Source organism: Scylla paramamosain, chromosome 20 (genome assembly GCF_035594125.1).
Source record: "Scylla paramamosain isolate STU-SP2022 chromosome 20, ASM3559412v1, whole genome shotgun sequence".
Lineage (NCBI taxonomy): Eukaryota > Metazoa > Arthropoda > Malacostraca > Decapoda > Portunidae > Scylla > Scylla paramamosain.
This window is the reverse complement of record NC_087170.1, coordinates 11,018,383-11,040,233: the sequence shown is the minus strand read 5'-3', so window position 1 is coordinate 11,040,233 and position 21,851 is coordinate 11,018,383. Positions and strand designations below refer to the sequence as shown.

Here is a 21,851-nt window from a genome sequence, read left to right as displayed (position 1 = left end):
ATGCTAATTGACACTTCACAAAAAAAAAGAAGAAAAAACTTCATCTATATTTTTTGCATTATTTTCAAATACATAATTATTTTTTTTATTTATTATGTGATTAATTTATTACATTTATCTATTTTTTTTTTTTTCCTGGCAGGTATGTTTATTGTAGCAGTGAACGAGACACGTGCAGCGGCCTCGGCTCGCTGCCTGTCACTGCTGTTTGCTGTCTGCTACAACTGTCTGCTGCCTGCTTCTGCTCCCTGATGGCTCTGCTGAAGGTGGGGCGGGCTTTGTGCCCCCGCCTGGCCTCGATGAACACAGGTGAGAGGCTCAGGCAGGCTGCACTGGGGGAAAGGTCAGCTTGCCGTCACCTGGCTTTCCCTCACCTTGCCCCGAGTTACCTTGAATTTCAGTCGATCGACCTCAGCAACACGTAATACCACTGTCGCTTTCAGATCTCCCTTGAGAATAGTGGAATTCTGTCCTCCAGCTTATTGTAGTGTGGCAAGTTTCGTGGTTGGTAAGTGGTGTCTTCTATGGTGGTTGTCAATTAAAAAATATGATGCATTGTATCTGTCTATCTCTTTGTGTGTCCACGTTCCTCTTGATTGTGTCAACACTGCACGAGGTTTGGTTTCTCAAGCATCCTAAGAGGGAATTGAAACTCATTGGTCCTGTTCTTTTGAAGCTTCTGTTCAGCCATTATAAGAAGTATGTTTTATTAATATTTCACCGGTTAATAACAAAAACACATTGAGCCTTTGATATGTATTATTTGTTTTTTTCTTTCCATACAAAAATCCTGCAGCTTCCCTTCAGCCCAGCCAAGACAGTCATCAAGGCCTGAGTAAATGTTGGTCACCTTTGACTAATGTGTCAATATAGTTTGACTTTTTGCACTATTTTTTGTAAAGTTTGCTACCGTGATTAGGAAACTGTTATATTAGTTCAGGGTGAAGATTCAGTCTATGCAGGGACCAGTGTTGTCCTGTTGTTTTTATTGTATGTAAATCATTTGCCATCTACAATTTTGAACGACTAATATTTTTGCAGATGATCTTAAGATCTACATGAAGTACCTGCAGTCCATCTCCACCTTTGCCATTAGCTCTTGGAATGTCATCACACCAGAACGACATAGAGAATGTACAGTTGCTAACTCACGGGGTATTGATTTTAACAAGGACAAGTCTGTCGTCTTGTAACTTCAACGAGGTTCTATAGCTTGGTATCATATTGGTACTTTATATGGATACAGTAAAATCCCTCTCATCCGGCATTCGAGTATCCGGCAGCTTCAAGTATCCGGCACATTTTTCCCCGAGTCTTAAAATCAATAAAAAATCTATTTGTACTCATAAAATCGATTAAAATTCCCGCACGAGGCATACTTTGTCCCCTCGCCACCAGAGCGCACTGCTTCGCGCCACCCACAGCGCACTGCACTGTGTTTACTCAGTGACTCAGTCTCGCGTGTGCACTGTTTATCGCTTGACACCTTCATCATGCCTGAAGTTGTAGAAAAGAGGAAACGTGTTGTGCTTACACTTAAGCAGCTGATCAGATCAGCTGCTGATTAAGATCAGCTGATCTTTGTTATGGTAAGATGCGTGAGTGTAGGGTGGTGATTGTGGACACAATTTCACTTCTATTCAAGTATCCGGCAATATTCAAGTATCCGGCCTGTCAGCGGTCCTGTTGATGCCGGATAAGAGGGATTTTACTGTATTTTCAAGGTCATGCCATATCCTTGATCAGTACTCATGAGGATCTTGGTCTTTTTGGCAAATTCCTCTCTTAGATTCCATCACCATTAATATTGGGTCTATTGTCAATATAGCCTCTGCCAGTCTCCTTAAGTGTATTCTCTGTAAATCACAGGTCTTCATGCTTACCTTGTACAAAACACATATAAGACCCTAATTAAAATATGCCTAATGTGTGTGGAACACAGGTTTTTTGGGGGATCTTCATTTGCTGGAATCAGTCCAGAGAACCTAGACTCATCATATATTGTAGAATATATATATATATATATATATATATATATATATATATATATATATATATATATATATATATATATATATATATATCTGATCTGTCTTATAGGGAGTGACTTGAAATTCTGAATTTATACTTATTCCAAGGGCATCCACAGCATGCAGACCTTTTAAAATATTGGAAAATCTTCCATCATGAATGTGGTATCCCTCCAGAGATTTTACTCTGGTTCCCTTGTTGGCCACAAGGGGATGCAGATTTAAGATCTTTCACACTCACAGCTCTCTTCAGTTTTGGAGAAGGTTTTTATCACTAAGGAGTTAGCCTGTGGAATTCCTTACTAGATGAAGTTGTTGCATTACAGTCCACTTTCTTATTCAAGTTGGCCCTATAATCTGTTCTGGTCCACTTCATTACCAATTTGCAGACTAAACCCCCACCATCCATCCTGACTAAAACATATCTCTGTACAGCCTAAACCCCCATCATTCTCAACTGTTTACTAAGCACAGTCTCTTTCTAACCACCTTACATGAAAATATAAATCTACAATAGTATTCACTGATCCCATAGCCATTAATGCATCATGTACATACAACAATACTCTGCATGTGATGCACTACTTAGTCATTCTTATTGCCAACTCTCAGGCTTGTATTAGAATTTTAATGACTGGTGTACGTGCTGCCCTTATTGCATTCTACTCCTATTGCTATCTTATGTGCTAACAAATGGTAGTCATCCAGATAAGACCTATCCTGCATCATTTCACAAACTAAATCTGCTGGTAAACTTATATCAGAAATGGCTTCATGCATCCATCTCATGAAAATCAGTATATGAATAAAATATCAAATTTTCCCTTAGAACTTAAAGTCATATTTCCCTGGGGAGGCAGGCTCTTACCACTTCTCTCACCACCACCTCTCTGCTCCCTGCCAGATCATACTTATGACACATGGTGAAATATTAGTGAATTGCTTCTTTTTAGAGACAACCAAATAGATTTCTGAAAACTTTGTGATTAGCAATTTTGTTTAAAGCATATATATCAAGAGTGAAATTGTTTGAAAATGACTAAGGAGTAAGATGGATGCATTTCACGGATTTTAGTTAAAAAGTACTTTATTTTTAAGGTTTCATTTGGTCTGAAAGTTGTTATTTCATGCCCCTGCACCCTCTTCTTTCAAGCATTAGCTCTTTGGAGAGGATATCAGTTTCTTAAGCTTTTCTTTAATGCTGGATCCCCTTCTAAAATTCTCCTGTAGTATGGTCATTTCTTCTTGGATCTTAATGTCTTCTTGGTCAGTGGGTACCTTTTGCAATCCTTGCCCTAGAGATGTCAAAGTTTCTGAACATTTATTGAACTTTTAAACCAGTGTTCATTGTGGAGAAGAGAGAGAACTTCAGAGAAGTTAAAGGAAGTAGGGAGAGTGACTTTTAGACAGTGGAATGTTTTTCTCTGAACAACAAAGGTTGGGAATGTCAATGGCACAAGTGCCATGGGAGCCTTGAGACTTGACACTGGTGTCAGGTCACATCTTATTTGTGTTTCTCCACTCATTCTCCTTGCTTCCTCCTCACCCTTGTAACAGAAAGTTGTCTCTTTTTTGCTAATAAATAGGGCATCTTAATTTGCACTTATTGTCCTGTGATAAGCAAACAGCTTGAGAAATAGGTGGAGAGGTATGGGCAGCACATACCTTCTCTCTTACAAGTTTCACTGCTTTGCCTGGGAGTTGGGGCCAATATTGAATTAAGTTGCCAAACAGAGCCATGTTTTGAAGCATTTCATCAAAATGTAAGCAGTTTTTTGCAGCATACTTTGTGAAAAGCATATTGCAGGACAAAAAAAAATACACAGCAGGCAGTTACATTTCAAAGCAGTGGGTTAGGAAATATGGTGAATACAGATATCTTCACCATAATGTTACCAGATATAGTAGTTATGTCTGGATCTCTCTCTCTCTCTCTCTCTCTCTCTCTCTCTCTCTCTCTCTCTCTCTCTCTCTCTCTCTCTCTCTCTCTCTCTCTCTCTCTCTCTCTCTCTCTCTCTCACAAAAAGTGACATTACCACCCCAAACACCCACTCCCAACCAGCTTTCCCTCCTTAGTTTTGAACCAAACATGATGTCTGAATAAAAGTTTGCCTGTCTGAGTGATTAATCACTTCACTTTCTTGCTGCTTACCTGTATGACCCAGGGCTCAGGAGAGTTCACTATTTCCATTATTTCAGGAGTAAAACAAAGCATCAGACAGTCATAGTAGAGTGATCATTCTTTGGGATGGAACATTATAATGCTTTTCAAATCCAGATTCATTTAGATTGTAAGTAGAATACTAAGGACAGTGAAGTCAATTTGAGTAGATTGATAATGGTCCAGTTCCACACAAATATGGTAGTGTGGAGACTGGTATGTAAGGAAGTATGAGGGTAAGCTGTATAAGGGATGAAAGTTGTTGAACTTTTAGGACATTAGGCAAGATAGACTACTTTCTTTTTTTTTTTTTTTTTTTTTTAACAAAAGACTTGTATTCATTCACAAGAAAATAATACAATTTTATTCCAAGACATAGTAGAAGTAAATAATTATGAGTACCATCCTTCATATAGAAATATTCAGAAAGAAATGTCTGGAATGATTCATTTGTATTTATGTATTCATCTTTTCAATAGGTTGACATGTAAAGGTGGATAGTGAAGATAAATGCCCATCCCTCAACACACATACACACACCATGTATAATAGCATGGTGGTTAGCACACTTGGCCCACAACTGAGAAGGCCCAGGTTCAGGTCCTGGGTATGGTGAGGCAGATGGGCAAGCTTCTCATTATTAATCCCCATGTTCACCCAGCAGTAAGTAGATACAGGATGTAAGCCAAGGGGTTGTGAGATCACTGTTCCGGTGTGGGGTGTATGAATGGTCTGCCCTGCCCAAAGAGTGGTCACTATGAGCTCTGAGCTGTGTCCGTAGAACAACTGGCTTGGTAACCACACACATACATACACTTAAACATTCCCTAAGACTGATTTTAAAATTACCTTTGGTCCCTAGGTTGGTTCAGGTGAGGACAAGTCCCCACTAACTGCTTTTGCACTGAGTCAGGTGTGCAAGCATACCAGGGTCCCTCCACATCAGCACCTAATGGCAAAATTTCCATAACCCTGCTACACCATAATAAACTTATTCTTTCCCATATTGGATCCAATCAGTTGATCTGACTTTTTTTTTTTGCCATTACACATGTTGGATATAGATTCAGACCAGCGTTCTTTTGCAGAGAGTCGTGCATGGGTGAGCACATTGGAAGAGGTGAGGAGAATCAATGGAAGGGAAGAAGCAGTGGTGCTGACTGATGATGGCAAAACTGTTGTGTGCTGGCACCCTCAGCCAGACATCCCTTATGAGATGACAAAGGTTTGTGGTACAGGTGGATGAAATTTCATTACCCTTCCTTTAGTACTAAATGGTTTATCTGCTATAAGTGTCATTATGATGGCTGCATTTTTGTTCTCTGTTTATGTTGGTTCATTACGCCATTTATACACAAACTTCACCCTGTTCTCATCTTACCATAATAGAATTTTCAGGTGATCGCTAAAAAGAAAAAAATAAATCATAAAAAATTACACATTGCATGATGATATACTGGATGCCTCAGGTACTTCACTTACAATTTTTGTGCCTCTAGCCACTCCCTGCAGCCCCAGCAGTAACAGACTCAGTGCTAAAGGTGCAGGCACAGGACACAACGAAGCTGTTTCAAAATAAACATCCATTCTTTGTGAACAAGGCACTCAGAGAGCTGACTTTCACCACTAAACACAAATGGTTCCCAAGGCAAGTATCCATCTAGTGAAAGACCCCTCAGTGCTGATGGTAATGTTTTGAAGTTTTGTTTAATTTATGCATAGATTTACAATAGTGATATAGGACCAAAATACCTTGAAAACACTTTAGTGAAGGACAAGTCAATGGTATTGGTTTAGTTATGAAGAGAGGAATGAATTACTGGATTCAGGGATATTAAATTAATATGCAAAGAAGATTTCTTGTAAAGAAGAGTGGATGTGGTCTTGAGGGTCCTATAAACTTAAAAATTTAAGAGAAATGTTGCACATCATCACACTCTGTCTGAACATTCTCAATTCCTAGTTCCTTGCTGAATAATAGATCTAGTCTCAATGTTTCTCCATCTTTTCCAAATCTTGTATCATCTTTTATCCATTGTGTTAATACATTATCCATTGCCATTTGTAATAATTTATTTACTGAAGATGATTCTATTTCCTAATTGTACCACTCTTCCCAGCACAGCTTCTTACAGTTAAAGTCTCCCATCATAATCACTTTATCATCACTTAGCATTTTCTCTAGCCAGTTCTTTGTGTCTTATCATTTCTTAATATTTTTTGTGTGACCAGACATTGGTTTTGGTTGGTACACGAGTCTCTATGAATTGCCTCTTGTAGCCTTGTACATTTTCCAAGCTAATTTTTAATGCCTCTGCTACTCCTTTGCCACATTCTGTTTTAACCACTTTTAAGCTTTTCTTAACTAAAAACCACTCCTCCTCCTTATTTATTTATTTATTTATTTATTTTATTTATTTATTTATATTTTTTTTTTCCATAAGTTGCACATATTTTGTCCAATGTTCTTACTCATAGAATTTTATTTCTGTGAGGTGCATTTCATCTGGACTTTTCTTGTTTAAATAAACATTTAACTTCCTTAATCCATTAGTGTTAGTGTATGCCACATTCCAAATGTCTTTTCTTCTCTTTAACTTGTTTCCCTGTTCTCCCTCCTGCTCAGGTACCAATTCCTCACTCTCATGTCTAAAACTCTCCAATACAATATCTGTTCTTCTGTTCTCTGCTCATTTTTACTCTTCTCTCAGTTTAATTAGCTCTTTCCTCTTTTCATTTTCTCTTCTCAGCCGCAGCCATACATTTTCCATTACCTCATCCTTGGCCAGCCTCCTGGCCCCTGCCGGAGTCTCCTCAGCATCTTTCTGCAATTTAAATTTGATTCTTATGGGTCTGTGCCCCTTTACCTATGAATTTCCCTACCCTGTGATATTCTAGTTCATTTACCAGACATCTTCCCTCTTGTACCTTTCCCATCACTTTGTTTATTACCTCTTTCAGCTTTCTCCCTCTCACTGCTTTGTTGATTTTTATTTTCCTTAGTCCCAAAGACAGTAATACTTTTCTTTTTATCAACTGTCTCCCTTATAATGGATTCATTACTTTATAAATTTTATCACCTTTTGTATTATTTTGGCTTCATTTAAATGCTCCTCTATTATTTTCTCAAAGTTTACACTCTCTCCTCACATGGCCTCTTTCTCACTCATTTATTTTTCCAGCTTATCTACTTTCCTCCCAAACTTTACCTTTTTCCTTGGAGCTTTTTCCATGCATCTTGACTTTCACATAGATGAACTACAGTTTTGACACTTCCTTCCACTTTCTTACTGCATTCCTTAATTTCAATTTCCAGAGCACTGCACTGATTTCTTAGCTCTATATTTTTGGTTCTCAATCCCTTTATTTCTTTACACTGGCTCACCTGGGTCTCCTCCATAACTTTAATTCTCTCCATCAACCTTTCAACATCACTTTCTAGGACCAACACCTTTCTGTGCCACGGTTTTGTGTTTAGCTCTCAGTCTCCTGCGCTAAACCCTGAAAAGTTTTCACTTTTGTTTTCTCCCACTGCCAATCCATCACTCAGCATAAACAGTTCACTTCAGTTCAGCCCCATTTTCCCCTTCCGTTTTTTCTCTTCCACCTCTACTTTTAAAATCACTAGTCCATCTCCCTATGCCACAACGGGCTTACTGTATTCACGGAGCTGCTACCCATGCGTCCTCCCAGCTTGGTTGCTTGTGTGTGTGCATGCAATGCTAATATGATGTGTATTTTTTTTTACTGATCTCATTATTCTCTTCCAGACCACAGAAACGATTTGCCAAGAAGAATCCTCCCCGAGACCGAGAATATTTATAGAATTTTAGGTATATTTTTAATGTAAATATGTAATAAACTTGTACCATATATGTGGAAGAAAGTCTTACCCTACCCACAGTTTTGTTCTTGTAATCTTTTCTGCAGTCAGATTAATCCAGTTCTTGTAACTAATATTAAGACCTTAAGAAAAAAACTTACAAAAACAAAGCAAGAAATTAGGACAGAAGATGCCTAATAGTATGAAATAAGACTTCTCTCTCTTCAAGTGGCATGGTAATCATGCATTTTATTACTGAACTAGCCTATCAACAAACTTGTTTATGGACATTATCGATGATTAAAGAACATCTGCATTCTAGCAAATAATTTATTCATTAAAGACATCTAGTAATGTACAAATAAAAGTACCTTACATGTTCAAAGGCATATACAAGTCCCCAGCAGTGCACATGTTGGTATGCAGTACCAGGATCTATACACAGGGAAGCATCAGCACTGCCACCCTAGAGGTCAGCCCATGCATGACAGCCTGGCCACATGAAGCACACACTCCCATGTGTCCAAGGTGTTTGACTTCCAAGCTTTTTTCAGTCACTCAGTTTTCTTCCTCTTGCATTCTCAAATCTGGCAACATAACTAATTTGCCCGCTGCCTCAGGACAGATTGCTGTGGGAATGAAATAAAGATGTTACTTCCATATGACAAAAAAAAAAAAAAAAAAAAAAAAATGCAATTCATAACTTTTAAACAGGCTTTATACATATCAGTAAAAATGGACATCAAGATAGCCTTCACAGCAAAACCTCAATATAGAGCACAAGGCAAAGGTTTACAATTCAAGCAGGGCTAAATGCGTGAAAGAACCCACTCAGAGAGATTACAGTAAAGCTTCCATAAGTCACCCTTTGCTGACTTTTCAAAATTCAGACTTCATGAAATATCACTAAAAATACTTAGAAACCCTTCTCAAAGGATCAGAATTACCAGTTTCATTCCTTTCCTCCTCCTAAAACCTCCCCTTGCATCTTGCTCAAAGGACAAAGCAAAGAAGGGGTGCTGGTTTTATTTATGGTTGAAGGTTGGGAGATTTAGCCTTTGCAACAGCAGCTACAAGATGCAGTCTTTTTTTATGGTTTCTCATCTTTTGTTTCTCTCAAATATCACTTGATTTAACTTGTATATGCTTTTACTTTATTTTATTCAAAAAACTGTATAGTATTTCTTTAGTTTCTTTATTTTTATTGTTGTCAAGAAACTCACAAATAATCCAATCTTCATTCTCTATATACAATGTTAATAATATATCAGATTGTCTCCTCTACACTTTGTCTCTTCCCTTATCCTTGTTATTAGTCCATTCCCTTTCTCTTGAACCAAGCTGCTGATAAGGGAAGAGATGAAGACCTTTCACTTGAACCAAGCTGCTTCAAGTAAAGGACTGATAACAAAGATAAAGGAAGAGATGAAGACCAGAGACACATGGGTAAATTACAAAGACTGTACATATAAAATGAAGATTGGGTTATTCATGAGGCTTTTTTTGGCAACAGTAATATTTTTTGGGGGAGGGAAGAAAAAAAGAAAATACAAGGAAAATTAAGTAATATTTAAAAGAAAAGGGATCTGACAGACAAAAAAAATAATAATAATAAAATAAAAAAATAAGACCACATCAGGGAGGTGGCACTGCAAAGGCTAAACCTTCAGCCAGAAGCAGAATCATCAGCCCTTCTTAGCATCATGTGAAAACATATATATTAATTATTATGTAGACTATATCAAGTTTGCTCTAGCTTGATTCAGTTTGGTCAGTGTGATGACTTTTGGTTTACTGGAGTTAGAACCCAAAAGATGGCTAATTTCCCTTATATATATATATATATATATATATATACATATATATATATATATATATATAGAGAGAGAGAGAGAGAGAGACTAACAGAATTTTCCCACAAACTTCTGTTAATGCTCCAAAACTCACCAGCCTGGAGAGGTCGACACACCTAGCAAATTCTTCCACTTGCCGGGCACAGCGTAAGGCCTGGCGAGGATGATCCTGGTAGCATGTCATGACAGACTCTTGGTAATCCTGACACACTGGACTACATGATGCCTTCACAAACAACTTCTCAACATCCTTGATGGCAGCATTCACCTCCTCCTCAGACAGCTGTGACATCTTGCTGAACTGGTGGTGTGGGCAGCAGTAATCAATCATTGTGTTACACAGAGACCATACAAATACATCCCTAATGGACTGACCATAGTAAGAGAGCTGCTGGATGACAATGATCACCTCAAGAGACAATCATGTAACTTATCAGGATGATCTTGATTACAAGATGCCCAGGTATCAGGGATTTAATCCAGAATGATAAATGCAACAACTTTTACTAAATGGCTTATTAGGTTGAGCCACTGAGATATCTCATTAGCCAGAATTAAAGCCAGCAGTTTTTCCACACCAGCTGTCACCTCACATCAAAGCTCCCTATATCTACTGCATTAGAAGCTGTGCCAAGGATGTCTCCCTTTGCCATAACAAGCCTCAACCTTGAAACTGAAAATACAGTAGGAATATCATTCCCAAGAGCATCTAGCCAAAACTATATCAATAATCAGAATTAAGATGAGTGCCAGCTGTCACTCAGAAAAAAAGTCAGCCACTTTCATGACAAACAAACCCTGCACCTGCAAATCTCCAACACCAGTTGGAAAACAAAAATAATGGACAAAGCTGAGCATCTGCATCCCACTATTCCACCAGCTATCTCCATCTGTCTATCCATAAATCTGATGTCCATTACTAAAAACTCCAAGAAGGGGGATGGCCATGAGAAGGTCCTACATGGCAGCAGCCAACTCCCTCCGAGGAAAACAGCTGGAAAGACATTGGGAAAAACAGACCACAGCAAGCCCACGTAGATGTGACTCACCTGTATACATTTATTTGTATGTAGCTACATAGCTATACACGCACACACATACAAACACACACATAGATATTTATGCCATGCTCACACAAGCAATAATCAAATTCAATGCCTGCTTGAGCTGCACACACAAAATATACACAAAAAGGAAACCTCATCAGTACTGTAAATACTCCACACTAAATGACAAAGCTTACACTAATCTCAGGCACTTCAAAAACACCACTTCACACCCTCGGTCAATCACAGATTTCAAGGCATTTACTGACATTATAACTAATATGAATATGGTGGGCCAATTTTTTCTTTTTAATCAAATTTGTTCAATCGTGACTAACTACACGTGGCACAGATCTCTATTCTTAGACCACCAGCTCTGGCTTTCCTCTCCTTTCACTGACCATCCTAGTGAACAAGCCTTAACCTTGCTATTCTCCACAAGCTACAGCAACTGGTGCAACTCATACTCCTGACTGTCTTGAAGATATGCCCAACATTCTTGATCTTTTCCTAACCTCTAATTCTGCTTATGCTGTCACCCTATCTTCTCTGTTGCACTTCTCCAATCACAACCTCACATCTGTATTTTGTCCTATCACTCCAATCCCTCCTTAGGATTCCCCAAAGCAGAGGTGGCTCTGCCAATTTGGGGGGACCTGAGGAGGTATTTTCCCTGGATTGACTACTGCTTCCATGTTAGACCCATCTCTATATGCTGGGTGCATAACAGAGGTGATAGTGTCTGGTATGGAGGCATACGTTCCTCACTCTCTCAACCTAAACCCTCCAAACCTTGGTTTAACACAGCCTGTTCTCATGTTATACATGATTGAGAGGTGGCCCACAAAAGGTACTTAAGCCATCCATCACCAGAATCTCATGCACTTTATATTTCTGTCCAGAATCATGCCAAGTCTGTTCTTCAACTAGCCAAAAACCCCTTCATTAAGAGAAAGTGTCAAAATCTTTCAAGATCTAACTTCCCTTGTGATTTCTGGCACCCAGAAAAATATCTAATAACTTTGTTTTTTTCATCTTTCCCTCCTTTATTTCAACCTGATAGCACCACTGCCATCTCGTGTATTTCTAAACCTAAACTCTTCACTTAAACCTTTGCTAAAGACTCTACCTTGAATGATTCTTCTCCACCCTCCGACTGCTTTATGCTACCAATTAAGATCCTTCACAGTGATGTTTTCCATACCCTTGCTGGCCTTAACCCTCAGAAGGCTTATGAACCTGATGGGATCCCTCCTATTGTTCTCCAAAACTGTGCCTCCATGCTTGCACCTTGCCTAGTCAAACTTCCAATTCTGTCTATCAATATCTACCTATCCTCCTTGCTGGAAGTTTGCCTACATCCCACCTGTTCCTAAAAAGGGTGACCATTCTAATCCCTCAAGCTACTATCCTATTGCTTTAATTTCCTGCCTATCTAAAGTTTTTTTAATCTATCCTCAACAGGAAGATTCTTTAAACATCTATCACTTCACAACTTTCTATCTAATCGCCAGTATGGGTTCTGTCGGGGCCGCTCTACTGGTGCTCTTCTGGCTTTCCTTACTGAGTCTTGGTCATCCTCTTTTAGAGATTTTGATGAAACTTTTGCTGTTGCCTTAGACATATCAAAAGCTTTTGATACAGTCTGGCACAAAGTTTTGATTTAAAAATTACCCTACTATGGCTTTTATCCTTCTCTCTAACTTCATCTCAAGTTTCCTTTCTGACCGTTCTATTGCTGCTGTGGTAGATGGTCACTGTTCTTCTCCTAAATCTATTAACAGTGGTGTTCCTCAGGGTTCTGTCCAGTCACCCTCTCTCTCCTTATTATTCATGAATGATCTTCTAAACCAAATTTTCGGTCCTATCCACTCCTATGCTCATGATGCCACCCTACACTTTTCCACATCTTTCTGTAGACATCCAGTCCTTCAGGAAGTAAACATTTAACACACGGAAACCACAGAATGCCTGACTTCTGATCTCTCTAAAATTTCTGATTGGGGCAGAGCAAACTTAGTATTGTTCAATGCCTCAAAAACTCAATTCCTCCATTTATCAACTCAACACAACCTTCCAGACAACTATCCCCTCTTCTTCAATGACATTCACCTGTCCCCTTCTTCTACACTGAACATCCTCAGTCTGTCCTTTACTTATAATCTAAACTGTAAACTTCACATTTTATTTCTAGCTGAAACAGCTTCTATGAAATCAGGTATTCTGAGATGTCTCCACCAGTCCCCCACCCCACCAGCTGCTAACTCTGTACAGAGCCCTTATCTCCCCATGTATGGAGTATTCTTCACATGTATAGGGATTGGGGGGGGTTCCACTCATACTGCTCTTTTAGACAGGATGGAATCAAAAGTTTTCACCTCATCAACTCCTCTCCTCTGATTGTCTCCAGCCTCTCTCTCTCATTGCTGCAATGTTGCATCTCTTGCTATCTTCATGCTATCTGCTCTTCTGATCTTCATAACTGCATGCCTCCCCTTCTCCCGTCACCTCATTGCACAAGACCTTCTTTCTCTCACCCCTATTCTGTCCACCTATCTAATGCAAGAGTTAACCAGTATTCTCATTCATCCCTCTCTCTGGTAAACTCTGGAACTCCTTTCCTGCTTCTGTATTTCCTCCTTTCTATGACTTAAACTCTTTCAAGAGAGAGGTTTCAAGACACTTATCCTTTCATTTTTGACTACAGTTTTTGACTCCATTCGGGGACCAGCACCCCAGTGGGCCTTTTTTTATTATAATTTTGTTGCCCTTGGCTAGTACTCCTCCTACATTAAAGAAATAAATAAATAAAAAAACTCTTATAACTTCCAAAATATGCAAGTAAACCAAACTAGACCTACCTCCTGTTCCCTGGCATCCATCTTTTCCCTCCAGTCACGGTTGAGTTGCTGGAGCTCCTGTTCCTTCTCCTCCCTGAGTCGCATCACCATAAGGTGAGCTTCCTCAGCATAGATGGACCATGGTGGGATGCTGCCCCCTGGCTGGCTCAGAGCAGGAGCTGATCCAGCTCTATGGAAGATTGTTAAGAATGTTCATATATATGTATTATCAAAGTAAGTTGTCATATGTACAATACTGATCTCAACATACAACAGTACATTACATAACATAATTTCATAAGGTCAGCACAATGTAATGTGAGGTTCAATTAAAAGTTCTGGGACTGTTTCCATTGCAAATTAACTTAAGTGGATCACAGTCAAGCATATACAGCAGGAGCAAGCAGTAACTTTTGTGAGTTAACATCCCACTAAGGAAATTATTCTTCATCAGTATCAACAATGCCCTAGCTTTTATAACCATACGACCCTCACTTGTGATGTCATAATAAACATCAGGCATAAGGAGAGGACCAGAAAAATTATACAGTACATCTAAGGCATTGAAACAATTCAATGAGCCCTTGAACACTCCTTTGGGAATAAAGCAGTTTTACTGTGCATGTAAGAATGTGATAACTAACAAATTAAGAATATATAAGTAAGACTTACATATTTTAATAAACATCCGAGAAAAAGATAATAGGAAGCTTATAATGCAATCTTTACCATCTCACAAGCACATCATGGTTGGAACAAAGCAACTGAAACATACAACAATGTGCATAACCAGGTTGTAACTAGCCAGGATGGGGCAATGCACATACACACCTGACAGCTACACCCACATCTGGCTGGGACTCTGTTGTAGCCTTTTCAGGAAGATCCACAGCTGCAGTAGTCTTTACTACCTCTGGCACAGAAGGACTGGTGGTTGGGATGAGCTTCTCTGGTGTTGTGTCACCTGCTCCAGAAGCTGTGTAGACAAAACAGTCAATCAATTCTCTCAGTATTATGCTTCATTTCTAATCATATATCATAAAAGTATTCAACTCCAAATTTGTGATAAATATTTCAAACCACTGATCACAAACACTGATTAACTTACATATGTTAGTTACAATGTTAGTGTCAACTTACTACAAAAATAAAATACTAGTGATTGCCAGGGATAGGATTGGACCCAAGGGCTGGTAGATGTAGTAATAAAAAACTTGTTCAAAGCAAAATAATTTTTCCTATGATACATTATTTCACTTATACTCGTGTCCACCTTAATGGCCAAGCTGAGGCAGGAGCACGAGCCACCACACCAGTCACTGTGTGAGGGTGGGGAGTATGGGTAAGGGAGGGAGGATTAAGGTTTGCTATGCTACTGAGTCCACCACCATTACCTGAACCATTATCATTGTGCTGAATACGAGACTTTTGTGACCAAGAAACTGATCTATAATGATGGGGAGCTTTTGAGCAAGTGCATGATTTAAGTACTGGTATGGAACAAAATTTTTTTAGCCATGTAAACCTGGTGATTCTGTACACTTTATCTATTTTCTTGGTTTATCATAAGAAAATATATGCTGCTCCTCTATGAAAATGAAGCACATATGTGTCTTACCTGGATCATATCCCATGTGGGGCACTTAATTCTATAAAAGGCTTCAAGAATTTGTTAGTAAGTTCTGAACATTAGTCATGACACAGCAAGATTATATCCATGCAAGTAGTGTCACTGCACAAGGAGTGTCCACAATGCGGTTTCAAGAAATGTATTACCAAAGTACTTAATCGAAGTACCTTGGGCTTGTGAAGAAACAGCCCATTGGCAGAAGAAACACCAGACCATCTCCATCCCACACTTCATCACACCAACACATTTGCATCACTAACCTTACATAGGCCAATGACTGCATATAGCAATGTTTCAGGCAGTAGCAAGAACCCCATCATGTGGCCAGCTGGCAATACAGTGGTTAGGTGTGCAGTGTATTCTTAAGGCTTAGATGCCAGTGAATAGATTTAAGCAAAGACGGGATTTCATAACTCAACAGAAAACTTGAGCCAGTGTTAGTTTGAGGCAGGTAAGCTGATTCACTATATGCTCTGGATTATCAAGTGGTCCTGTCACTACCTCCAGCCACCCACATACTGGCTGGGTGGGCCTCCACTCACCCTCAACCCTCGGAGGCTCAGAGGCCTGGGCAGGCTCTGGGACAAAGACAGGGGCTGGAGCCGGCTCTGGAACAAAGACTGGGGCAGGAGCTGGTTCTGGGATAAAGACCTGGGATGGCTCTGGGGGCGAGGCCCAGGCTGGCTCTGGGGGCGGGGCCCGGGCTGGCTCTGGGGGCAGGGCTGGGGCCGGGGCCGGCTCTGGGATGAAAGGTTCAGGAGCTACCTGGGGGACTTTTGGGGTCTCTGGGACCTGGGGGATGGCAGCTACAGGTGGAGGGGCTGGGGAGGGTGGAGGGGGTGGCTCTGCTGCTGCAGCTGCTGTGGCCTGCTGACCTTCAATTTGGCCTCGCAGACGGTACGCTAAAGACTCCGACAACTGAAAACATAACACTGTATTAGTTGTGTACCAAACAATCAATTCAGTTAATATTCATTTGCCAACATCAAACAATAATCTCAAATTAAAAAGAGATTATCTTGCTCAATTAATGAATCTGACCATCTAAAAGCATATAAGCATATTCATAAAATTATATCTGTCTTTGTGAGAAATGCTGTTGAGATGAAAAGAATGCAGCAATGAGATCACATCTGAAACTATATGACATCTTTACCATTGCTGTCTTTGAAAGAGGTAAGTATGACGCAGCAGTGCTGAGGTGCAGCAACATCATTGTGTGATGCAGCACTGTGTTGCACATATGGCAGCACTGCTGTAGTGAGACACCTGTCACTTGTCTGTGTACGTTTTTGAAGAGTGAAAACGCTGTTGCCCTATAATGTGACATCAGTTTTTTTTTTTGTACCCCTCTCACACATGTAAGGTGGGATGACTTGTGTTGTGGCAAACAAGTGATTAATCCACATAAGTAATCTGTATGTTCAGCTATGTAAGCTATACATAGCACATACATATTCACTTTTACTATATGTGATGCCAATGGTAAGATATGAGCCATATGCAACAAAAGCACAAAACTCAAGGACATAATTCACAAAAGTTGGAATGGTAACAACATAGGACTTAAAATAAAACTTGAGGACTGCAAACCTCAGATAGTGCGAAATTCAAGGATTGGAAAACTTGGACAGCATGAAACTCGGAAGAGTGCTGTATGTACAGAGACCAACTTCCTCCGTACTCTAGTAAGCTTCCTATGCAATGCTGAAAGATGCAACTGCAAGGCAACACACAAAATACTCTGAGAATTCTTTAATTTTCTCTTTTACGTAATTTTTCATACAAAATATGAAAGGACCATTATATTCAGGTATATTTTATGTCCAAGAGGACATATTTTATTTTAAGCATAACCTCACAATGGCTGGACAAAGCATAAAGAGGTGTACAAAACATAAAATCTGACTCTTTAATTTATACTTGCCATAATTACTTTCTTTTTTTATCTTATTGAGATTGAAAACTGTGATATTGTTGAGCAAACACTACTTCATCCATTGACATAAAGAAAATTCACCCAACTTGTATAATTGTTGAGCTAAATGAAGAAATACATAGGTATTTCTCAAGGGAGGATGAGTTTCTTTCAAACTCAACAGGCCAGTGAGCAGCAGGGCTGCCAACGGAACATAGAAGTCTCGCTGAGATTCTCTCTCTGAAGAGACCATAATAAAAGAAAAAACTTTCAAGTATTTTGGATTCTTAGCATCATGTATATAATTGCTATGTTTCATTACCATTACGAATATAAATAATCAGGTTTGTACCTGACCTACATTCTTCTAATTATCATTCCTAACTGAAGAGTAGAATTGCTTACCTGCCACTTTCATTTTCTTAACTTGCAAGTTATCAGTTATACCTTGCAAGTTATTATCAGATATAAAAACAAAACATCACTTTTTTCATATATGAGCAATATACAAAATTAATACCAAAATTTGTAATTTCATACTTTCAACCAGTAATGGAACCTTGAGTTATTATTATTTTTTTTTACTTTTCCAGTATTCTAATGCATTAAGAAATGGGAGTCAAAACAAAGGCTGGGGGAAATTTCTCATTTAATCCTATTCCACTTCCTCCTTGAAAACTTGAGGGCCTGTCAAGATAATGACTTTTGGAGCTGTCCAAGGGTTAAAGCCTTCATGCTAGGTCATAATGCTTGATTAAATTTAATGTCAATGAATTCTTCAGTATTAGGTAACCAGTCTGAAGTACTGCAATTAGTGACTGATGGGTTCCAAGAGAGCAAAATGAGAAATATCCAGCAGTTTTTTAATATACATTGTTATGGTGGCACAAAAACAGAGGCTGTGTGGGTGTGATGTACAGTGTGACTTGCTACCATGTGGGCATAGGGTTATGCCTGTTGGCCCCTGCTTCCTCAGCCACATACAACAAGCAAGGGCATGAGAAAGAGCAAGACTTCCAGGTCCCACACTCTGTGGAGGAGAGAGAGAGAGAGAAGGCAGGCGACTGTGAGCATCATTCAACGACGAGGCTCAGGGAGAAGACATCCTATGCAGTTGGTGGTCAGACATGGATATGAGCAGACGTGGAGCAGAGCAGTGGAGGCAGCACCAACCCTGAGGCAAGGGTGGACACACATATGGTGACCAAAGATTTGGTACCTAGACGTGTGGCAGCCTGTGCAAGGTGCTGTGATGGCCACAGGGAGTGCCAGGTGGCTGTGGAACCTCCCTGTTGCTGGGAGAACAGAGACTAGTAGGAGCCTCTGTGAGGTGTCTGCTGTGTATCTGAAGGCCAACCTGAGGAAGGATTCCATGATGTCCTATGGCTGTGAGGATTACCGCTACTGAGAAGTGTAGCTAAGGAGAGACTCTGCCATGTTCACTCGCAGCTCATGCGTAATACTTGGAGACATGTTTTGTGTTTCCGTGCCCATGTTCACCTCGAGTGTTGGGGCACAAGGTTTTTGTCCTGGGTGGCTGTGCTGAGACTTATAGCGGTGTGAGGCTTGTGGTGCCCACTGTCCACATCTACCTTGTGAGTTCTTCAGAGACGTCTGGGTAACTTATGCTCTGTGTGTGTGTGGCCGCCCAAGTGATTCTGGCCAACAAGTGTAAGTGGGCAGTGTGTGCCACACTTAAAATTCTGTGCTCTGCTTGGTGTGAGTATTTCTGCCAATAGTGTCCTACGAACTTGAGATAACTGTGCCCTGTTCCCTAGTTATGAAATATAAGCCTGTGCTGTGCATATAGTCTTTGCATGTCCTTCTTGCCTCACACTCCACTACTACACTGATACCTATAACTTGCTTCCACCTGCATCATGGCACCTGGTGACAGATTACTCCTCCATGTGAGTTACTGCCTGCCCAGGCAAGTGTTACTAGCAACTAGCCAGCTTTGAGCAGCGGTATAAGTGGTGGGTGCCGCAATAATATCATTCTCAATAAATCAAATGCACTAGTAGACTTTTCATCACTGCCTCCTTTATTGGTGATAATTATAAAAGTACCAGGCATATTCTTCAATCTTGCAATCAGAACTGGTTTTGACAAGTTTCTAGAAAATAATATTCCAGACGACATTCAATTCATGTGCTCGTGTGTGCTACCCAGTGTCTGCCCAATACCTTAACAGGTGGCATGGCAACACAGGTGATGCTCATATATGGACACACCTCAATCATTCACACACAACGAGCCCCGTGCCTACATTACTTTTCATAACAATATGCAAATATTTATATTGCAAGAACATGATTATCAACACTTTTCAGGGAGAACGAAATTTTTTTTTTTTCTCTTTCCTTTAAGTATATGTTATACTGGCCGCCCAAAATACTAAATATAATTTTCCATTAATCCCTTCTACCCATGCAGCGCGTCTCCGTCTCTGCAACAGAAAAACGCTACCACTGCCACAACCAAGTACATTTCCAGCAGCCAGTAGCCCCATCCCTGCCCCCGCCCTCCATCACCGGCAGGAGGGTCCCGCTCCTCACCTTGATGACGCCAGCCTTGTCATCGTTGACCAGTGTGATCTTCCTCGTGCTGTGAGAGGCCCCCATGATGACCTGGAGCGTAACAGCCGTTCACTGGCAGAACATCACTTCTCTGTGGCTAACCCACCTCTTGCCTGCGGCTCTCCGGCAACACCAACAATACCTTGGTGCTTCCCCGACTCGGGACTGTTCTCATTCACCAGTATTTAATGCATTTAATACTATGTCAATTTGTGTGTGTGTGTGTGTGTGTGTGTGTATATATATATATATATATATATATATATATATATATATATATATATATATATATATATATATATATATATATATATATATATATATACCTTTCAGAAATAGAAAATCACAATTTTTTACTAGAAAAGTATCATCATAATTTTTATGTGTTATAAATTACTCGGCTTGATCCCTCAAGATAAGCTTTCCCTCATCAGGTGCAAGTGTTGCTGGCTGCCATTGCCAGGGATGTAATTTACTATAGCCACCAGTCACAAAATAGCTTTTCTTTTCCGCTTTCAGTAATATGCACGAACTTTCTCATATTATACTATCGTAATAGAAAATATAACTAATAAAATACAAATAAAATTAAATTATAAGCCATTGTAATTGTGAAATTATCCACATATCACTAATTCAAGCGCCACATTCAAACTGCCCATGTCGGCGCTGACACTGTACAATGTCTCATCTATTGTATGACCTAATGTGAGGTCATTTAAAAGTTTATGTGACTTGAAGCCTCTCATTAAAAGTATGCTTCCTCCTGCATACATGATTTTCAAATGTTTACCTCTCTTGAATAAAATCACGTAGACTATTATTAAAAATGTCTATACAAGCTTGAATGTCAAACTATCATAGGTTGACAACACCCAAAGCAACACTAGCTGGGGGCGTAACCTCAACATTTAAACACCTAAACTTTATACCTCTGAGTGTTTTACACACGACTTGAATCCTTATAGTATCCATAACCATGAACATCTTTTATTCTTCTATTCTCTCTCCCATGTCAGCCTTCCTATTACCACCTGTCTTTGCTATCCATATAGTCATCTAACCTTTCTGTATTATATTTCATTAGACATTAGTCTATTTATTTCTCCCTCTCTCTCTCCTTTTTCCTTAATGATTTCTTCTGTTATATTTTATTATGTTTTATCTATTTATTTATTCATCTTGCACTCTCTTTTCCCTATCAGGAGTCGCTACTTGAACAACTTATTTTTTGGAAGCAGGGAGAGAAAGTGTGTGTGTCTTGAGTGCTGGGGTTTGGATATTCAACAAGACAGGTTAGTAAAGTCAAATAAAATAGCAGGGAACTTGTGTCAACCTATGTGATAAATCATAGTGATACATATCACATGGTCATTATTGACAGGATTATAGCACTCCTGTGTTTATTTTTCTATATATCAGCATTCTGCTGCATGTGGTGCAATCTTTTGCCAACTCATTAGATCTCACAGAAATTGTTAAACGAAGATACACGAGAAATGATTCCCTGTGCTAGGGAAGTAAAAACAATCAGATTGGCCATACCCATTGTATATGGTGCAGTCAATCCATGCATTAAGTTTGTAAATGTACGACTACAGTGTTTCATTAATCTTAATATATCACAAGACATCAACCAACAGAAATATATTACGACAAGGGAGAGAGAGAGAGAGAGAGAGAGAGAGAGAGAGAGAGAGAGAGAGAGAGAGAGAGAGAGAGAGAGAATCTTACTATTGAGGATAATTTAATCACTCAGTTCACCCCACTGATAAAACTGCATTGCTTTGCTTTTTTGCTTAGTACACTGCTTCATCATATAGATGCATTATGGAGATCACGATGAAATCTTTTTTTAAAGTTCACCGCCACCCTCATCACCTTCAAAAGCTTCTATTATTGCCCTGCAAGAAAAGGCTTCTTTCAACCTGTATACATCTTTGTCCACCCTGTCCTCTCTTATATCATCTC

The 21,851-nt window shown here is 39.6% G+C and overlaps 2 protein-coding genes across 2 annotated transcripts; one reads left to right on the top strand and one right to left on the bottom strand.

Annotated features, from left to right (window-relative positions):
- The first annotated feature begins 143 nt into the window (after positions 1-143).
- Positions 144-8,064, top strand: LOC135110309 (large ribosomal subunit protein mL42-like). Its single transcript, XM_064022521.1, has 4 exons — positions 144-309; positions 5,280-5,416; positions 5,691-5,839; positions 7,962-8,064. The coding sequence occupies exons 1-4, from the start codon at positions 252-254 to the stop codon at positions 8,014-8,016; spliced, it is 399 nt and encodes a 132-aa protein (XP_063878591.1). The 5' UTR covers positions 144-251; the 3' UTR covers positions 8,017-8,064.
- A 266-nt stretch (positions 8,065-8,330) lies between these two features.
- LOC135110307 (uncharacterized) lies at positions 8,331-20,042 on the bottom strand. The gene is made up of 6 exons (XM_064022516.1): positions 19,860-20,042; positions 15,926-16,301; positions 14,585-14,729; positions 13,775-13,943; positions 9,962-10,168; positions 8,331-8,643 (listed from the first exon to the last, which is right to left on the bottom strand). The coding sequence occupies exons 1-6, from the start codon at positions 19,923-19,925 to the stop codon at positions 8,614-8,616; spliced, it is 993 nt and encodes a 330-aa protein (XP_063878586.1). The 5' UTR covers positions 19,926-20,042; the 3' UTR covers positions 8,331-8,613.
- Positions 20,043-21,851: the final 1,809 nt, after the last annotated feature.

Coding starts and splice junctions, on each gene's coding strand:
- LOC135110307 (XM_064022516.1), bottom strand. CDS start 19,925: ATGGGGGCCTCTCACAGCACGAGGAAGATCACACTGGTCAACGATGAC. Junction 13,944..14,584: donor GATGTGGGTGTAGCTGTCAG/GTGTGTATGTGC, acceptor AATCTTCCATAG/AGCTGGATCAGCTCCTGCTC. Junction 8,644..9,961: donor GTGTCGACCTCTCCAGGCTG/GTGAGTTTTGGA, acceptor TCATTCCCACAG/CAATCTGTCCTGAGGCAGCG.
- LOC135110309 (XM_064022521.1), top strand. CDS start 252: ATGGCTCTGCTGAAGGTGGGGCGGGCTTTGTGCCCCCGCCTGGCCTCG. Junction 5,417..5,690: donor TCCCTTATGAGATGACAAAG/GTTTGTGGTACA, acceptor TTGTGCCTCTAG/CCACTCCCTGCAGCCCCAGC. Junction 5,840..7,961: donor AAACACAAATGGTTCCCAAG/GCAAGTATCCAT, acceptor ATTCTCTTCCAG/ACCACAGAAACGATTTGCCA.